Genomic DNA, 21,402 nt, shown 5'->3' with positions numbered 1-21,402 from the left:
CTCTACTGTGAATGTTAGTGGGTGCAGATAAGGCCCGTCTACCATTGGTAATTCTAGCGTAATTACTGATGAGACCCACCTGTAAATGGCGGGGGGCCAGGAAGGACTCACTTTCTACCTGTGTGGTGTCTTTGACAATACATGACAAATGCTGCATGTCAGAGAGAAAGAAAACAAACATGATCAGTGATGATCAGAAATAATCATGTCCGGGCATGGAGGAAAGAGACTATCTACAATTTACATTCACATGAAAACATTCAACAACTATATAATTCTATTTCCTTACAGTTTTGCCCCTATTTATCTCAAACCATAACATCAATGTAAAAATTAAAACAAGAAGCAAACATAATTCAATCCCTATTGAAAAATTCTCAAACTAGCTACTTGGTTCTAATATCCTAAAATGATCAGCATCAAGAAGTTATTCCAAGATGATTCATTATTAAAAAAAAAAGAGATGGATTTACGTTAAGATAAAGCGCTTCTTACTCTTAAGATTTTTTTCCCTGCATTAGTATGTGAAGTTTACACCTTTATTTGCATTAAAAATGCACACTCAAAAGTTTTTGGCACTTGATTCAATATGAATTTTCAAGTTAAACTCTCTAGAATAATGAAAATTTTTATCTTTAAATTATAGATTACTACAAACTTTCCATGCACAAAGTGAAAAATCAAACATGTCTTTCTAAAATGCAGTGAGTTTTATTCACAGAATGTACAATATCCAAAAACTGTGCACAAACCTCCATATCCCGGTCTTTTCTTGACAACTCTTTCTCCAACATTTCCACTTTTTCCTCTAGGTCCTCTTTAATCCTCTGAAGATGGTCCGCTTGTCCTAAGTTCTTCTGATTCTCCTCAATTTGAGCTTCCAGCTCCCTTAAAGATGAAAAAAAAAAATTCAATCTCCCCACAACCACAAATGACTAATACACTTCCATTGGATAGACAGCCATGTACAAGTAAATAAGCCTTACCTTTTTTGTGCATCCAAATCTTCCTTTAATGACTGAATATAAAAAATTAAAGCATTGCATTAAAAAATGGATAAATTTTAATCAATTTATTATGAATTCCATGCAATCAATTTATATGTATCTTCACTTATTTATACATGTATATTTTATATGCTCCATACTATTTCTTGAATAATTTTGTTGATTCTCCTAAAACTAAGCCCGAAACTTATTTTTTACTTTCATTTTTATTATAGGTGACTTATCATCTTCTATTTTCCAACATACCTGCATCTGGATCTCCTTGGATTGTTCCAGTTGCCGAATCTCCATTAGAAGTTGTTCATTCCGGTTCTCCAGGTCAGCCAGCTGATGAGTAGCCTCCTGTAGGGACTTCTGGGAAGCTTCAACCTCCTGACAGAATAAAAAAGCAGGAAATCACATAAATTTACAACAAACTAAATAAACTCTGTAATCAATTGACAGGTATCGTCTTATTTTCTGCATCCTATTTTGGGTTGATGAAGTAATAAATGGTTCATTTCAACCTCTCGTCTGTTCAACATATAATAAAATTAATAATTATTACAATAAAAGATTAATCAAACACAACAAATTAACAGAAATACCAGTAATCTCTCCATCTCAAATACAAGTCATTTCAGGAAACATGATTATTAATCAATAAAGCAAGATATCAATCAGGCCCCACAAATAAAAAAAAAACCAAAAAACAATTGACACAATCTCTCAATCTCTTGTCACCTTCTTTTTACACTCCACTTCCTCTTCCAGCCTCTGCCTGACTTCATTCATTTCCTCCTCCATTTCTCGGCGCATTTCTTGTAGGTCTTCTTCACGTTTTGTGGACAATGTTTCTATGGCTTCACTAGGGAAAAATAAAATAAAATGACTTTGTTCATCCCTTCACTTATTCCTGATTTATAATACTCTGCAGTTTTTTTTCTTTACAGAGAGGAGATAAGGACTTTGGTCACAGCTGATGCACAATCTTTTCTCATTTGGTCAGTATCTCTTACACCTAACATTACAGACATTGCAGAAGAATCAACCAACCAATGATTAACATATAAAATACTTACGAGGCTTTTTTCAATAATTCTTGTTTTTCTTTCAGTTCCTTCTTTAAGGTCTCCACTTCTACTTTTAGTTCAATATTCTATAAATATAGACATAAGTATCATTTTCTGCAAAAATTCTTATTTTAAAAGACATGGTTCCTATTTTTCAAAGCCTTTATAAATAATCGATATACTTATGCCAGACACTGAAAATTTAAAGAAAAAGAAAATCTTACAATTTTAAACACATCGTCTCCATCTCCTAGCCTTTGCTGCATTCTCTCCTCCATGAAATAAATCCTCAGTTTTAAATTAAAGTTTTCTTTCTTTAATTCTGTTATTTGCTGTTTTAAGTAAAAATAAAAGGAAATTTGATTAACTATTGCATATATACAACAGTACCACATTCTTTATTATTTGTCTTACATTCAGTGGTGAACCACAGTACCTCTTTCTCTTTCATCCATTGATTGTAAACATACAGAAATTTCATGATATCTGTCAACTAACTACAACTAACTACAAAATCTTTAACTTTAATCCTTATTCTCTTTTTTTTCTTTTAACTCATCTCTGTTTCTTAAAAAAAACTCATGCATTCAAATTAATGTATAAACATCATGAACATAATGCTGATACATGTCCATTAATAATTTCTCTAATAACAACAACAATTTTTTAATGAGAAACTTATGCAGGAAAAGAGATAGGTAAGATTAAGACCTATAGGTAATGTAAAAAGACTTGATAATTTGTGGCCTGCTATCTTACTGTATCATATTCCTTCATGGTCCTGGACCGAACTGGTGACATCCGCCCTGTGTTCATCTTGGTTACCACTGGGAAAAAATATCAAACAGAAAATATAATTTTTGGAACATTGTCATTTCTTTGTATAAAATAATTTTCCATACTGAACACAGTTTCTTTTGATTTCAAGATACTATACAGTAACCAACCTAGACCCAAAATTTAAGGAGACGTTACTTCTCCCTCCGAGAAATTTAGGGAGAAGTTTCAAAGTCCAAAGATTCTAATATTTGAAACAAAAATACTTTATTGTATTTACATTATACATACATGTATCATGAATCCACACAAGGTTTTACCCAAAAAGAGACCTAATGAATATATTGAAAATCAGCTCATGATAGTAACCTAATAAAATAGCTTTCTACTATAGTGAATTTTGTACCATTTTTCCTACTTACTTGGCACAGTCCCATCAGGGTACTCTAAGTAAGGTCCAGAGTTTAGATCCATTTGTAATTTATCTGTGTTCAAACTACAAAACATACAAAAAACTTAAACATTCTGTACAGAAATTATTATGGTACATATTAGAAACAAAAGGGCAATTGAAGTGTAGAAAAAAGAATTGTTCCTGACAATGTAGAAGATTTGAAATCTACTTTAAGTTTTTGCACTGCATACTTATTGCTGAATAGCAGTTCCACATTGCAGTGATTTTGGTGGTTTTCAACACCTTATTTTTTTCTCTCATAAATTCTCAATCAATGTAATTATGTAGCTGATACAAGAATATGACTTGCAATCTTGGGGTTAGCTCAATAATGGAATAATTTTCTAAGCATTTCTCACCATTGCTGAATTTTTTGGTGTAATCAACTACCAATTTTGTGTATTAATTTTGTGACTTTATGAAAAAAATTCCACCTCTCTGAGTCGACACTATATGGCTTGAGCAACAATAATCAGAAATCAGAGATGTCTTATTCCCCTACTTCAAAACACAATCAATAAAAACCCAACCAGTCATTCAGCATATTACATAATTCTGAGAAGTTTCAACTTCAAATATAGCCAGACTAGGCAAAGATAAAACTGATGCTTAGTTAAAGCTCAATCAGAACCTTGCACATGACACCCACACACAAATCGTGTACTTCGTGAGCATCATCATGAGGAAAATTGTAACAACTGACAAAACTCAATATTACACAATGAATCACAAATCTACTATTTCTGTCCTACCTTAATCCCTATCATGACAAAATACTTATAATTCCAATATCTGAGACACGTTTACAAGCTACACACACAATGAAGTTTTGAGTGTCCTTGACATTGTATAGGAAGTTGCAAGCAGTCATCAGTTAAATATTTCCTGCTTTGTCCATCCTCGGAAAAAAACCTTTGTCTTTTCTAACATGCATCACATATGATTGATTTTTTTGTCTTGTATCTTAAGTTGTCTTTTCCCAGATGGCACCATCTGTCCAATAATTAATAACCAATGTTCAATTTCGTTCTCCAACTTGTTAATTACATTTTTCACACGATCAGTCTAACGATCACATGGGTAATGTTATGACACCATTTAACTTCAGATATTTCATTACTTTGATAATATTATTTTGGAAGTAGATTTCTTAAGACCCAAATATTAATCTTGAATCATGTTTTATTTTGAAACAAAGCCATGTGCTAAAGTCTGCCAATGACACATGACAACAACTGAACTAAATGGTTTGATCGTGGCACAAGGCCCCCATATTGCCAAATTGACAGTATCTTTTGACAGTATCGGCTTACATCTATTGTGAACCAATGATCTCAATCAGGCATATTAAAAGCACAGCCACACGCCAAGTCATTCCCAAATTAATACCCCATTCTTATACCCCAGAAACAAAACATAACAGTATAAACTCCATCACCTTTGTGAATTGATCATGAATCCTTCTCCATTCTTCCCCCAAAACCACACTCAGTCTACCAACATCAAATCTGGCTACAAAAACTTCTTTTCCCATTGGAACTATTTTTATTGGGATTCGCACCAAATTCAATTAAACCATTATCAGGAAATTAGGGGGAAGGCAAATAGATTAGAAATACTGGTTTTCTTTTCACAAAGAAACTGATGTCTGAAGAAGATAAGAAGTATACTTGGAGGCTGACCCAGATAAAACTACATGCTGTAAACAAACTCACAGGCCACATGTATACATGAAACTAACAAGATGTTTTCAGAATCTTGTATGTTCAGGAGTGGTCAAATGAATGAAATACCATTCACACTCCCAATATCAATAACCAAAATACACAAACCTTTACTCCTATAAAAATATCCCTGTATTTACTACGTAATTCCCAGAATTATTTTGTTCCACATCACAATCAGTAACTCCTGAATCACAAGCACACATGTGCAAGATTTTGATTTGACACAACCTACAGGAAGTTACATCCTTCACTCCTAAAGTTTTCACAGGATATTCACAATTGAATGACACAAGTTTTACACACACACCAGCCAAAAGATATAAATAGTTCTCAATTCTTGGCAGATTATGATTGGGTAACCCCTAGTGTTGCTGAATCCAAGAGCATGATGATACCAGTGTCTTTATCTATGTAGCTGGTAATTGGGCTATCTCATTCAATGTGCCAATGGTATGTGTATGTATGAAATTATATGTGCTGTTTGACTGGCTGGTGTCTAAATGCCAAGGACTCCACAGGGTGCTGTTCAGATCAATAGCCAAGAAATGATCTTCTCAGTTACACAGCTGACCAGGAACACTCCTATAGTGCACAAAGCCATTACGAAAGAACATAACAAGTGATGAAGGTGTCTATAGCAGAAAATTTACCCAGGGAACAAACTTTGCTATATTTGATTAAAATTTTCAAAATGCACATATATTACATGTCCCTGGGTTTTTGTCTGAAAATCAGAGAATTTCCAAAGGAATACTTATCGCTTGACTATTAATGATAATTTTTTGCAGATGAGCAACTGAGTCTTTTCAGACGATTTCTCAACTTACAAAAATAGTTTTCATTTACGTCAGGAAAGAAATTTTTCCTGGCATCCATCATCAAAATGAAGAAACCTTTCATGATAAGCTCAGCCACTTAAACTCAGCAAACGACATGTAGTAAAATTCTCAAATAAAAGAAATATAAATTGAAATATTGACACACATCTAATTTATTCATGCTAACAGCTATAAGACACTACAGCCCAATTTTTTTTTTGAGTTAAAACACCTATGCATAAAACTTAAGCACTTTCAACCATATTATTTCTACGCCCATACAATCCTATGAACAACCTGTCATCGCCAATCCCCCCCCCCCCCCCCTCCCCCAACCATTACTCTAACAGTCCATTCCAAAAGCAACTTTACAGTCCGTTGGATAAATCTGATGAAAATCTATCTGGTTCAATGATGAAGTCAAATGTCCAAAGGCCTCTCAATTGGGTTATAGTTTTTCTATTCTTAATCTGATCATCTATATAATACAAGCTATTCTTGTAAACACAGAAGTTCATACATGCAACAAACAGTTTTTCTTTCACTTGAATGTTTTTCAGAAACAATTGCACCAAATTTACAGAATTACTAAAAAATATTTTTTTAATATAGTGTTCAATTTATGACTTATTTCATGTTTTACCATACTGTATTAAAAACATCATGGTAATACAACGACAAAAGTAGAAAATGGCAGCATATATGAAGATAAATAAATAAAACACCATTATGAAACAAGTTTATCAGGTGAAATAACTGAATGAATAAGGAATCAATAGGTCATATGTTGAGCGTCTTTCAAACATACTATTGTTAGGTCATATATTCCATACTGAATTGTGTACGGATTTTCCATTTACCCCATCATGACAAGGGTTAGACCCCTTGACAGGGGATGCTTGCTCCTCCATGGCACCTGATCCCACCTCTGTTTTCAGAGGTCCGTGTTTTCCTCTGCTCAAGGCCAAAGTCTATACTGATGATGAAAAAATTTACTGTGCATGACGTTGGAAGATTTTACTTTGAATAGATCACCTAACAAGTTAACAAAAGAACTCAATGCTTTACTAAATAGGTTGACAGAGATCATTAATCTTTACACCAGATCTGCATTTTGCACAGCACAACCAATACAAAAATAAAGTACAAAAACCTGTTATATCCAATGGACCAGACTCTCACTTCCTAGATGTGTCAGACAAGTGACATTGCTCAGTATATACTGAACTCTCTACTTTTAACAAGTAAAGATGGAAGAAATAAAATTAATTATAATACTTCACATTTTGTACATGTACATTATACTTAAATCAATTAAGGTTCATAAACCCTCTGCTCAATCATATGAAATGTTGCTTGAACTTTTCTGATTTTCCAAAAGAAATGTATTTTATAAGTAAAGTACAAACAATTATACAATAGCTTGCTGGGCAAAACTAAACAAAAAAGACATTTCAACTTGACAAATCTATTTATAAAAGAGTAATAGAGATATATGTCATTAAGAGTTATCTCTCTTATCAGAGTATCAAACCTAAGAAAGCAAATGTTTATCATGTTTATTTTCAATTTAAACACATAAAAAAAAAGATAAATTCTATAGCATTCAGGGACATAACTAAATTCAGTTATTTTTTTCCTAATAAATGAAAGTACATGTACTTATATTATTGACTTCAGTTTTATCTAGATTGTGTGCCTTTGTAATGTTTTAATACAGTGAAATGAAAAGTAACCAGTCAATATTTCTCAATTTACCTCAGAAATAAATATCTAGACCATAATATTCACAAGTGAAAGTTACCATTTCAACATTACCTTAAGCATTTCTGGAGGTTTACTTTTAGGTAAAAAATAATTGTGATGCCTCTGACTAAATTCAATGAACGGTGTAAGGATGTTATCATCTTTAATTATCAATCAAATGACATGTGCTATATTAAATGCAGCTAGCAATGAAATTAATAATTAAGCATGCTGATACCATAATGCACAGCAAAAAGAAATGTCAGTATTATACAATTATGGACTTCAGTGTAGGTCGATATGTGGTTATAAGGACCCATGTCAAGTGATATTGACCTCAGACACAGCCCGGTCGCTATCATTTTCTGTGTCTGAGGTCAATATCTCTTGACATGGGTCCTTATAACCACATATTGACCATTCACTGAAGTCCATAATAGTTAATATGTTATTTAATCACACAGAGTGAATAATCTACACAGTCTTAACTGAACAGACTTGGCTGTCATTATGTTACAAAATAAAATGTGAAAGGTTTTGTACCTATGAAAATCTGCTTATTAAACAGTTATATTTTATACAATTTATATTTTCAGTTTACATTGTCTCTGAAACTTTTTATGACATAAGAATTAAGGTACAGGAAATAAATGAAATATGTATGTTTTATGATTAATAAAATAGTTCCTTAAGTTCTTTGGTTCAAATTGTGACCCCCAGGGGTTGGGGGTACAGCAGAGGGTCAAAGATTTGCATAAGAATATATAGGAATCATCTTCAAAATATCTTCTGCTAAGAACAGCAAAGCTATGATTAGTCATATTAATATAGAAGCATCCTCAGGTAGTATAAATTTGTTCAAATTTAGGGTGGGTAGGGTAGGGCCACAATGAGAGATCAGTTTTACATCGGAAAACATTGGGGAAAAAAATCTTTAAAATTCTTCTGTTTAAGTACAGCAAAGCCATGATTAGTAGTACTGATATATATGGAGACCCTATTGAATACCGTTCAGTATCCACACATGGGAATCTTCCGCATTTTCAACCTTATGGTGTTGGTCTCCAGTTTTCCTTTATTTTGAAAAATGTGAACAGAAAGAAAACAGATATGACACCTCAATGCACGTGTTCCAAGTTGTTTATCATGAAAAGCCTTAATGTGATTGGTAGAGAGATTAAAAAAACAATAAAGATTTGTAATTTCCCTGAAAGACATCACTGCAGTCAGCCCTAAAATATCAAATGAAGTTTCTCTGGGGTTCAACGACCACCTGCGGATTCCAGACCCCTGGCATTGTGAGGATGCAGGTCCGTAAGACAGTATCATTTTAACAATAAAACATTAGATTGAAACAAGACAAGTTAGCTTCTGAAGAATAGAATTTCATCAAGACTGTACAAATTTTGAAGAAACCAATGATCAGGTAGGCCACAACCAACCCAAGGGTACAACCAATACTGAATCCCAAGACTAGGTCATACACATGCAGCAAATATAGACCATCCTGAAACATCACATTGACTCAACCAAATCATATCTAAAGTGATAGCAACATCACAAAGGACACCTCAAATAACTGTAAACAATTGCTGTGATGTTTGGAGCGACCTGAGCAACTAACACAAAAACTTTCTGGCAAATCTACGAAGGATAAATTATCTAAAGACACCTTTGGAAACTAGACAATTTGAACTGTTGGACCTATCTGCAACAGAAGTTATTGAAGAAGTGTTTTTAGGAGACTTCAGTAAATTTGATATTCGATACTATGTAATAAAACAATTATTACTTTTTAGTTGGTTGACATGGTTGAATTGGTATGCTATTTTTCTGGTTGATCCACGTAAATAATAAAATTTCTGTAACATTTTTTACCCATATTTCAAATTCCTAATTTTATATTTAGACTTTGGCTCTTCTGATACAATTGAGTGAAGGCTTAAGTGGGAAACAAAATGCTAATGATCGTTAGTTTTTCAAAGGTGTGTCATACAATATTTAGTTTCTTTTTTCAAATTTTCAAAGTATATTTTAAAATCAAAACATTACATACCTGTCATCAGCACTTAACGGTAAAGTTGCATTGTACAACTTCGATCTGTTCATTCTTTTTAACCTGGTTTTATCAAGGTAGAATCATGCTTCTTTCTGTTCTTTGAAAGTTTTCAACTTTCCGCCATCTTTAAAATGGTTAATTGCGCATGCGGATGTTTTGAATTTGTCCATCGGAACTTCTTACCCTTTTTAAAAAAGACAGATGTCATCCGAAAATTGCATGCACCGTAGGCAAAGGGTACAAGTTCACTGAAGTTGTTTAGTCGTGTTCAGTTTTCAACATTTTCATCTTGGCAGGTAGTTTATGTCATTAACAAATACTTGAAACTAATTTCTATTTTTAAAAAAAATCACACAAACCCATGTATTCAGCTCGAATTTCCTTAATTTTTACCTGTAGAGACCTGTATTTTATGCATTGCATATTTTTATATTATATACTTTCATATTTAAGATATGCAGTGCTTGATCAAATTTTCTATTGTAACTTTAGATTTCTTCAAGCCTTAATTCTTTTGCCCATGAAAATACCAAGCCCCCCCCCCCTTTTATTTTTTTTTTAACTCGTTTAATATAAGATCTATTTAAAACTCCAGGAAACCTGCACAGAATGCAGATTATATTCATATATGTGCTCCATTCAACAGTCGTGGTTGTTGTTCTTATAATTTGTAGTGGACAGTAAATATTATATAGGCCCGTAGGGTACATACACTGCCTCACTAGTAAGTGATCTGGATTTTCAAGTGATGCCGTAAAGTTTCCTTCCATCTGTCCATTTCATGCAGATTAAGCTACAATTAGCATGGTAAACCTTCGGTTAGATGGGTAACCACATCATGTTGCAGATTGTGGCCACCATAAGTTAAAGTGTTAGACCTCATCATATGCATTTGATCATGATCAGATCAGGTCCAGTCCAAAGATTAATTATTTCTACTACATATCTATAAATAGCTACCTAGGTATTTAAACCTACTTGAAGTAGCTACTTACACCTACTTTTACGTATCTTTGAAAATATAATGAATTTAACCTATCTTTGAAAGTAAAATGAAATAATAATTGAGGGGCATATTTAGAATAGGTCAAACTTGTGGTTTATCATTTTGTGCACTTGCACTGCAAAATTCAGGGTGTTAATTTGAAAACTTTATGAAGGCCGGTGGAGAATGGAGAGGAAAAGCATGAAAAATCATCCCAAAAACATTTTATCTAAGAATGCATGAAGATAAGTTTTAAATTGATACAGATTTGAAGACATTTTAGACTTAGTTTTGATTCTTAGCTATCAGAAAATGAAACTGGATGTAATTTTCGATGCAAAATTGATAAGTTAGAACGTAATCATTTTTTGGCCAAATTTTTTGTTGTATTTATTGTCAGTGTGACTGTATCTAGAAATTTGGTAATCACCATATTGTGCTGTTCCTGCGTTTGGCCATGAAATGCAAGTAAAGCAAAAAGTAAAGCTAAAAATAGCTACCTGGAGTAGGTCTGTGTAGCTATATGTAGATACATAGGTAGAAATAATCTTTGGACTGCACCTGCAGATAGTTAGAGATGGTGATGTTCAGTTGCAAGAGCACCTGTTCAAAATCAGAAAAATGGGGAGTATGTAAAATCTGTTATACACTCTCACTTATCCCTGTATTACAGTTGAACTTCGGTATCTCGAACATGGATATCTCGAATACCATGGATTTGTCGAAGTAATTGGGAATTCCTTACTACATATTTAAGTATTTTACCCTCGATATCTCAAACCCTGGAATATCTCAAAGTTTTTTCTCGGTCCCATCGAGTTTGAGATAATGAGGTTTGACTGTATTTCGTGACGTCTACTGTAACTAGAACTGAGTGTATAAAAAAAAAACTGCCAGGTGAGAGTAAGGTAATGAAGACAATTAAAAAGCAGAGATATGGTGGTCAGGTAGATTTGTCATCTGTTAGCTAGGTAGCTTGCTTAAAATTTCTGTCAAATTTTAATAAAACTTGGTGGTGAATACATAACAAATAAATGTGCCTTACACAGGCACTAAATATTTTACATGTGGCATAAAGATTTACATAGATCTATGAAGGTAAGGTTATAAGGAACATTTATTCTATATCAATACATGTAAGGTACTTTTTGCAGGTGATGATGGGGAAGACATGGGTCTAAGCCTTGGAATATACCAATCTGTGCTATCCTTTTTTGGTAAGTTGTTGGTTGATCAGGACTGGAATTGCTTACCTTATATATCAAGCTTTCGTAATATCACTTGCCAGAAGTGTGAACATCGTGGAATAAAAATGTCTTTTCAATTTTTCAGAATGATTCATGTCAATCATCAATACTAATTCAGCAACATGGAGACCAAGTACAAAATGGATGAAATTGGTTCTTCGATATCCAGTCTGGTAATATTTGTGACTGTTAATTGTGGATATTATTATACAATATGACAATGGAGTATAATCTCTGAGAAAAAAGGCAAAATTCCAGTAGTTTCAAAACATTGTGCTTTTTTATTAGCTCACCTGAAAGCTCAAGTGAGCTTTTCTGAACACCTGTTGTCAGTCTATAAACTTTTCACATTTTCAACTTCTTCTCAAGAACCACTAGGCAAATTTTTACCAAAATTGATACAAAGCATTGTTGGGTGAAGGGGAGTTTAATTGATAAAATAAAGGGCCAAGCCCCCTTCCAAGGGTAGATAATCAAGAAAAGACAAAAATAGGGTGGGATCATTAAAAAATCTTCTCAAAAACCACTGGGCCAGAAAAGCTGAAACTTAAATGGAAGCATCCTGGGGTAGTGTAGATTCTTGTACAAATCATGTCCCATTGGGGTAGGGCAAGCCAAAATAACAATCCAAATTTTACATTGAAATATGTAGAAAATATCTTTAAAAATCTTTTTCTCAAGAACCACTGGACCAGAAAAGCTGAAACTTATGTAGAAGCATCCTGAGGTAGTGTAAATTCTAAATTATTCAAATCATGACCCCTGGGAGTAGGATGGGGCCACATTAGGGAATCTAAGTTTAACATTAAAATATATAGGAAAAATCTTTTAAAATCTTCTTCTCAAGAACCACTGGGCTAGAAAATCTGAAACTTTAGTGGAAGCATACTGGGGTAGTGTAGATTCTCATTTCTAAATTATTCAAATCATGACCCGGGGGGGGGGGGGGAATAGGTAATAAAAGGGGGAAATCAGGTCAAGAACAGCAGGGTCACAGTTACTCAGGTGAGTGTTGTGGCCTATGTGCCTCTTGTTTCAAAAGAAGCTAGTAATGGCTATTTCAAAAAGTACAGAAATAAGATATTTAATACTGTTGCATGGAATATTATTTTTTTTTAATATTATGCTTTCATAATTATTTGTATGTTTTATTGGTGTGTACATTTAATTATGTCAAATTTTCCTTGTTTAGTGTTCCATGCTAGAGACAGCAGATCATGCCTCTATAGTATTATCCTTGGATCCAAAAAATCAGAAAATTTACCATTGTAGTAGTGGTGTTGGCAGGAACTTTCTCTTAGTGAACAGGAATACAGTGAAAAGTTTCATCAGTTTCTGTACAGGTAAATTAATGTGGAATTATTTACTTGATATTGATTTATTGAAGAGTATAGGGTTTGTTTGGGTTTTTTCCCTTCTAACATGCATCACACAGAAAAATATTTGTTTTATGCAGTATTTGATTAGTATAATCTGCAAAAAAAAACTTAAAGAAAAAGAGTCATTTTTCATTAAATATAACAACATATTAAACCTAAACAGATTTTTTTTCTTGTAGATACATATGCAGCAGATAAAATAGTTTATGAAGAAAACCAAGAAGAAGATACAAGTAGATTGGTTATTAACGATATAGGTACAATTCAACTGGAATTTATATATTATTTATACAAGAGTACAAGATTTAAAATGAAATGAAATCAATTATCTTCTTTGCACTTGAGATTTTCCTTCATCCTTTAAGAAAGTAAAACGATTTGTTTCATCATAGTCTGTGAAAAGGATGATGATTTTTTGTTTTCTTTTTGTTTTGCTTTTTTTTTTTTTGTTCTTTCATTTCCAAGAAAAATTCTATGCATAAATCATTGTCAACATATGATCTTCTTGCACACATCCTATGCAAAGAATGTAATGACATTGCATAAAAGATGGCATAGGTAGAATTCTAAAATGGCAATGTTAGTCTTGATATTTTATTAGATGTGTAGCCCACAAGCAGTTTAAGCTAGGAGAGAACAAGTTCTAATTCAATGAAATGTATTTTATTTTTCAGAAACGTTTTTACACGGAAATTTGGAGGACACTGATAGAGAATGCAAAAATAACAAGATAAGTTCTGAAGCCGACAATGTGTCTGATTTTGATCCCAGTGAAACATTTGAAGATGAACAAGATTCTTCAAGTACAGAGCAGCTTTCCAAGGAAGAGAATTCTAATAACAAAGCACCAATGTGTAATAATATCCCAGAAAAATCTAAAGATAAGGTAATAAGTGTAAAGAATGATGTCTGCAGCCCCAGGTCTTTGGACGTCAAAAAAGGGGTTCAGAATAACAGTAAGGAGAGATCAGGGGGTTTACAGGATACAGAAAAGAATGATGACGTCAGAATTGTACTACGATCAGAGTTAAAAAGGAAAGGGAAGAATCTTAGAAGATCTGGTCAGAAAGGGAGTAAATATGACAAAATTATTCAGGGAGATGAAATAAATAATCAGAATAAACAAACAAGAGAAAAATTAGGAAGGAGGGCTGAATTAGTTGAAAAGAGGAGAAAAAGGGAAAATGCTACTGAAGAGAATGAGGAATGTGGAAATGGGAAAACTGAAGAGAAAGGAAAGTTATCGGGACATAACTGTCTGTTTTGTGACAAACAACTTAAGAGTAGAAAAACCTTGATGAGACATGTTGTCATCCATGCAGGGAAGAAACTTCGATGTAAAATTTGTGACATTGTATGTAATAAGCGAGATATACTACAGAAGCATATTAGTGTTCATGATTTTCAGTCCAGAAAACCTGCTTTGGAAACCAGAAGAAAAAGTTCTTCAAAACCTGAATGTAGTATTAATACAAAGAATGATATGAATGTGGAAAATGGGATAAATGAAGTTGAAAGTAGAACTTGTAAACTTTGTCAGGTTCAATTCAGTTCAGTTTTTTCCCTTAAGAGACATATGAAATGTCATGAAAATTTAAAAATATTCAAATGTTATGTGTGTTCCGAGAATTTTCGTACTGAAAAGGAGTTGTCTGCCCATACAGCTATTCATAAGGTATCTCTGGTCTACTCATGTGGGACTTGCAGACATGGATTCGATTCAGAGGAGGCTTTACAATATCATAAAGAAAAGAACAGCTGCAGTGCCCCAGAGGTACCCGAGGAGACTAGCTTTAACTGTTCGATTTGTGATAAAGTGTTTGCCTACCAGAAAAATTTCGAAAAGCATTTGGAAATGCATAAAAACAATCAAGTTTCTTGTTCCAACAAGGAATTGACAGTTTCAGAAAATATGGCTGAAATCAGTGTGGAACATAGTGGAATGAGTGTTCCGAGTAGTGAGCTGAGCGAGTTATCCTTACATTATGTTCAACAAGACATGGAAACAGGCTCTTCTCGTTTTGAGTGCACAAACGTGGAACAAGAAAGTGCTTCTAAAATTAATACATCATCTGACATTCCCACCTCTGCATCACAGAGTGACAAGAGTTCAAATGATCTTGCATGTAATTTATGTGGACAAATATTCAAGAAGGCAATGGCCTTGTATCGTCACAAAATGGAACACGATGACACAGGGATGTTTCCATGTAGGTTTTGTAACTTTGTCACCAATTCAAAAGACAGTCTAACCAGACACGCCAAAAAACACCTGGCACAGCTTCCACATATCTGTGATATCTGTGGCAAAGGTTTTACCGAAAAGTGTCATTTAACTTTTCATATGAACTCTCATTCCAATGACAGGCACTACCTGTGTGACGATTGCGGAAAATCCTTTCGTGCTCGGCAGTCCCTGGCTGCTCACAAGCGGTCACATTTGGGAGCCAGGCCCTTTAAATGCAAGTACTGTGATCTGGCTTTCATAACAGGAAGTGGGAAGAAAGAACACGAGAAAATCCACCTGAATAAAAAGACCTATATGTGTGATTCATGTGGGATGTCCTTCAATCAGAGGTGTGGTTTATACACCCATAAACTCACCCACCATAATGACAAACCAGCAAAGATCTGCCCAGAGTGTGGAAGGGCATTCAAAACTGAACATTACCTTAGATCCCACTTTGTCTCTAGGCATCTTAAACTGGAGGATGTGAACAGTTATGGCTTTAAAGTCTATACATGTGAAGTTTGCCAAAAATTATTCTCAGACAAGAGTGACTTGAAAAGTCACATGAATAAACATACAGGTTTGTTTTATTTGGTATATTTACAATCAACAGTAAATGAAATATTGATAACAGAAGTTTTCAATTTCTAAGAGTCATAGCTTTTTTGAGTTTCATTTTTTTTTGTGCTAGACAAATAGGGATAACCAATATGATGAAAATAAATAGTGTTTGTTTAAAGAATTTTTTTCTTCTTTTTCCTTAAATTTTAGGAGAGAAACCATTCAAGTGTGCCTACTGCAATAATGGATTTTTTTGTGCTAGACAAATAGGGATAACCAATATGATGAAAATAAATAGTGTTTGTTTAAAGAATTTTTTTCTTCTTTTTCCTTAAATTTTAGGAGAGAAACCATTCAAGTGTGCCTACTGCAATAATGGATTTTTTTGTGCTAGACAAATAGGGATAACCAATATGATGAAAATAAATAGTGTTTGTCCAAAGAATTTTTTTCTTCTTTTTCCTTTAATTTTAGGAGAGAAACCATTCAAGTGTGCCTACTGCAATAAAGGATTCTCCGATAGGAGTAACATGAGGGCCCACCAGAGAATTCACCAGGAAGTGAGGCCCCATCTGTGCAATATCTGTGGGAAAGGCTTTATTTTCAATAGGGACCTCAAGAAGCACCTCAGATCCCACTCACCTCAAGCAGATGACACAGACAGATTGCAGGAATCGGCAGCTGCTGTGGAATTTTTGAGGTCCTCTCTAAATACAGATGATGCAGAGACAGTTGAAGTACAGAATACCAATACTATTGGGGAGTTTGAAGTCCATGCCAATATTTCTCAAGATTATATGTATAAATGATTTTTTTTAAATCTGACACAAAGTTGACAAGTGGATGTTGTTGATATTTATATCTTTGGCCATCCACCATTTTTTAATAAGAAACTGTGATCCTGATAAAAGGAAATATTATATTTTTCTAACAGCAAAAAGTTTTGAATTTTCTATTTACATGTTCAAATACTTTAGTTTTTATGGTATGTGAATTAGAATAAAATTGTTTCTTCTTGATGATTAGTGTTTCAGTAGTTGAAACCCCTTTATGGGAGTCCTTCAGTAATGCAAGCTGTATGTTTCTTGTCAGTCTCTAAAAAAAACAAATTCTATTGCTTTTAATTTTTTTTCTCTGAAAATGGGGAAGGGGGTGTGTCTCCCAAACACATTTACATCTTCAAACACAGCAAAAAGCTTATTAAATTATACTGCTTTTGTTTTTTGATGTCTGTCCTTGTTACACTAACATCAATGCTTTTCTCTGACAATGTAGAATTTTTTCAGTGGGTACTGTATGAATGAAAGGTCAAATGCTACTCTTGAGGTGTTTCTAGAACATTATGTACATTGTCACAGCCTTGAACTCTGACCTTTAAGGTAAACAGTATCTTGACAGAACGTACCTTTGATCAGTATCTTTGGACCCTTAACTTCCAAGATGCGCCGTAACATATATATATATATATACATATAAATATATATACAGAGAGAGGGAGAGTTCACATTGTGTACGCCATATCATAGGGGCTTGTCTTCCGCATTGTTAAATGTAAAATAAATTTAAAAATTTTTTAAATCTACTTTAAATACACTTAAAAGTTGTTAAAATAAAGATTCTGACACTCAGTCAAGAAAAACCAAGTTTAAAAAAGACCTACCACACCTATATGTATATAGGTGTGGTACGTCTTTTTTAAACTTGGTTTTTCTTCCCCTTTGCGCCATATATACTGTAATTATATATTTCACATTGTGTACGCCACAGTGGAAAAAAACGCAACCATGCACATACGGACTTAATCATTTATCTCTTGGGAATTTGCCATTTGAAAGGGCATAGATAACGCCAACAAATTGTAATAATTAATAAGTTTATTACATGTTGCTTCGTTGTCTTTTCTGAATGTTACAAAATCATCACGTAGATTCTAGATTGAATGTTACATGTCATATGTACTTCTAAACATTGGCCAAGCATGATGTAATCTGTTGGTCCTTTCAGATTCTAGAAACGTTAGATTGTAATTGCTCCTTGTTGAAATAACATCGGAAGTTGAGATATTAATGTTAAGGAATTTAATTTTATCGTTGCAAGTTACGAGTTAAGCATGGTTTAAATTGTAATCTCTTGCTTTGGTTTTCAACAGTGCGCAACCCCTAATGCAGACAAGGAAAAAATTACATCCGATCTTCTCGAACACATTGTTTCCAATAGATTCAGTCTTCCTTTTGGCGGCGTATTATAACGGAAGAAGATTGTGCAAACATGTCGTTTTCCAGGAAATGTCTAGGAATGGAATCTAAATTTTGGACTACAATGCTGCACTATTGTTAACTCACTGCAAAACTTATGTTTTAAAGAACACACCAAGTCTGCAGATAAGCAATCTAAAAGTCAATTTTGTCTTTTTATAAAAGTTGTATGTACAAATTCTATTTACACACTGGGATTTGGGTAATTAAAATGTGTTTCTTATGAAATTGTCTCGAATTCGAGTCGGCTCCTCTCGACTCGATGACGAACCAGATAACATCTCCCTTAGTCCACTACCAAGATCAAACCCTTCAGGAAGTTCTAATCCTCCCGAGCTTGACCGTCCAACTCTTAGCAAACCCAACCTGCCGAGGTCTTCCATAGACACCGGGCCACCGCCACCAATCGGTACCTCTATACGTGTTTCTTCTGGTCCAAGAAAATTGTATCGCTCCATTCTGAACACTCTGATCTGACCAGAGATGTCGCCTATCCACAAATTTTCATGTGAATCCACGTTGAAACAACTTATACTGCCAGACATGGTGGCTATAACAATAGATTGAAACGTTGCTTCCTCGTCCACTACATGGATTAGGTTTGTCCCTGCATCCAGTATGTAGAAGTTGTCATTCTGGTCACTTGCAATTGATCGTGGTTGGAAAGGGTAGCTATTCGTGATATTAATACTATCTTCCGATTGCTCAAGTCTTTGTAGCCCCCTCTTTCCAGTATATTTCTTCACTTTAGGATACTTGAACTTTTTGTCTGTACTTACGAAATAAACACACTTTTTTGTCGTTTCGCAGAGAGCGACCTGTCCGGTTTTCTCATTTACAGTCATTGATGACACTTCATAAAGACCAAAGTTCACGTCGAGTGGCTGGATCTTCTTCAGCATTTGGTCCGTGATAAATAGACCGCTGTTGTTTAAATGGGTGTTACTAGAGTGAGGCCGCGTAGCAATCAATAGACGACCATCATCGTACGCGTACAGTGAGATGGGGACGCTGTTTTCTGTGGTTGTAGCTAAGCTTAATTCTTGCCCCTGCAGCAACAGAATTTCACCACTAGAGAAGGCTAAAACAAGTGTACCATCACTAAATCGAGCTATGTCCTGGAGTACGTTTTCGACATATTTTCGGTACATCTCCTGGCCATTTCGGGAAAACTTAGCTACGAATGGTCTATTTGTCAGAACCCAGCACTCGTTTTTGTCATCTGGAATTATCTTTCGAATACGCTCAAAATTATTACATTTGAATGACGTACTGAGGTAAGCGAAGAACGCAGACTTCACAGTACTTCGATAAGCATTTCCAATTCTTCGAAGAATTCGCAAGTCACGATGACCATCGTTTTCTTCGTCGCTGTCCTCGTCGTAATCGCCGAATTTTTTCTCATCTTTGTGATGGTGACTTTTGTGGCAAACGCTACACAGAATACTGTTGCATTCATGACAATGCTTCAGCTTTCGTACCTCTCGCGCACCACAGATATCACACGTCTCCTCTTGTTGTGGCGCGGATTTAAAATAATTGTCAAAAAATCCCTGGACCCCATCTTTCGGAATGAAGACGTCCTGCCTGCAGATTGGACACTTTACAGAGGAATCTGAATTGGAAGGAGTGGCGGCTATAATATTGTCGATACAAGGACTGCAGAACGTGTGAGAGCAGGGTAAAATTTTCGGAACTTTATCTGGAGTGGAAAATTGATAAGCACATATTGGGCAATTAGAATCGTCTTGCTGTTGTTCATCCATTAATTGTGAAATCGACATGTAAACAACAAAATTTAATAACTAAAACTCCAAACAATGTTCAAACTTGAGCCGTTAGTCACATATCGACAGAACAAAATTTTCAACATTCAATGAAAATTTTCAGTTTAAAAATAGCTCATATTGCAGCTCACAAAGTCTCGAAGTATTTATTTTTCAAGGACCAGCTATAATTTATATATAACATATATGGCACATCCTTTTCCGTTTCACCCGAGGAAAAACTTCCTTGTTTTAATTGTATCCAGAGAGTATTGCTCATAAAGTTAGCTGTAGCAGGATCAAATTCAATTCTTTCCTGGTCCAGGGTTCAAAACACCACTGTCATGCAGAACTCAAGTGCTATGTATTACGCAATGCATGGTTAAGTCATAGGAATAAGTACTTTACAAATATATCTGTACTATATTTATCAACTATCAAGCAAGAAAAACACTTGCCTATATGTATGACAAACACAGACCTGCACATGTAGCTAGTGCATCCAATTCATTCCCCCCTCCCCCCCCCCCCCCGCGCACACACACACACATAATTAGCCATTTGGTTGACCTCCCCACATTATAATACCCATTTTTTCTGTGCTGAATATAAAACAGGATTCTGCTCCCTTTGTAAAACGATGCTATTGGTATACTAGTATAAGAAAAAATTGAAGATGTGATTCTTGGCAGATTCTGACTCGCTCATTGTTACACCTATAAACGTTTGCAGTACATTTCTAGTATTAAATGTTTTATATATATATATATATATATATATATATATATATATATATATATATATATATATATATATATATATATCAACGCTGATCATAATAGACTAAAGACATATAAAAAATGGAGTTATGAATATTTGCATGAATTCATTTTCAGTTGATTTTTTGTGGTGTAATTTTAAATCAAATTTTTACAGCTACCTCTGGTCAAGAAGACCCTTATTAATTTTGAGGTCAAAGTTCAATGTCAGATATTCATACATTCTGTCGGAGTTGAACACTTTCGTTTCCGTACAATATATCTTAAAAAGCCTTTTCAAGAGCTTTTGCATTTGCAGTTTTATACCACAACTCCCCATGGCCTAAAGAAGACCCCCATTGATTTTGAGGTCAAAAGGTGAAGGTAATAAATTCATGCAAACAGTTTCCAGATGATATCTTTAGTTTTTGAGCGTTTAAGATGAAATTTAATACAACCCCCTGTGGATTAAGAAAAACACTATTGCTTATCAAACTGGGTAATTTTTTAATCAATATTTTTTAGATAAGAAATAATGAATTATATAATGTTAAAAGGACCAAATAAATGCATAAGAATAA

At 34.2% G+C, this 21,402-nt stretch overlaps 3 protein-coding genes across 4 annotated transcripts in view; 1 reads left to right on the top strand and 2 right to left on the bottom strand.

The window, feature by feature from the left end:
• LOC133192004 (trichohyalin-like) overlaps nt 1–9,783 on the bottom strand; it is a 52,285-nt gene extending 42,502 nt beyond the window's left edge. For both annotated transcript variants that reach the window (XM_061327823.1, XM_061327824.1), the window contains exons 1-10: nt 9,638–9,783; nt 3,259–3,332; nt 2,819–2,886; nt 2,284–2,391; nt 2,069–2,145; nt 1,731–1,854; nt 1,254–1,379; nt 987–1,018; nt 753–888; nt 80–151 (exon numbers count right to left, since the gene is read on the bottom strand). In XM_061327823.1, the coding sequence (XP_061183807.1) occupies nt 80–151; nt 753–888; nt 987–1,018; nt 1,254–1,379; nt 1,731–1,854; nt 2,069–2,145; nt 2,284–2,391; nt 2,819–2,886; nt 3,259–3,332; nt 9,638–9,690 (870 nt within the window). In that variant the 5' untranslated portion in view covers nt 9,691–9,783. The remainder of the gene's footprint in view (nt 1–79; nt 152–752; nt 889–986; nt 1,019–1,253; nt 1,380–1,730; nt 1,855–2,068; nt 2,146–2,283; nt 2,392–2,818; nt 2,887–3,258; nt 3,333–9,637) is intronic.
• Nucleotides 9,784–11,776: 1,993 nt separating this feature from the next.
• LOC133192003 (zinc finger protein 85-like) lies at nt 11,777–17,062 on the top strand. The gene is made up of 6 exons (XM_061327822.1): nt 11,777–11,842; nt 11,958–12,045; nt 13,065–13,215; nt 13,431–13,508; nt 13,926–16,061; nt 16,517–17,062. The coding sequence occupies exons 2-6, from the start codon at nt 11,995–11,997 to the stop codon at nt 16,849–16,851; spliced, it is 2,751 nt and encodes a 916-aa protein (XP_061183806.1). The 5' UTR covers nt 11,777–11,842; nt 11,958–11,994; the 3' UTR covers nt 16,852–17,062.
• An 869-nt stretch (nt 17,063–17,931) lies between these two features.
• On the bottom strand, nt 17,932–20,108 carry LOC133192002 (uncharacterized). The gene has a single exon (XM_061327821.1). It carries the CDS (start codon nt 20,079–20,081, stop codon nt 18,504–18,506), a length of 1,578 nt encoding a protein of 525 aa, XP_061183805.1. The 5' UTR covers nt 20,082–20,108; the 3' UTR covers nt 17,932–18,503.
• Between the last annotated feature and the right edge of the window lie 1,294 nt (nt 20,109–21,402).

Source organism: Saccostrea echinata, unplaced genomic scaffold (genome assembly GCF_033153115.1).
Source record: "Saccostrea echinata isolate AGI-Se365-2 ecotype Australia unplaced genomic scaffold, CSIRO_AGI_Sech_v1 ptg000025l, whole genome shotgun sequence".
Classification (NCBI taxonomy): Eukaryota; Metazoa; Mollusca; class Bivalvia; order Ostreida; family Ostreidae; genus Saccostrea; species Saccostrea echinata.
Note: the sequence above shows the minus strand (reverse complement) of the source record. Positions and strands in the feature narration are given on the sequence as shown.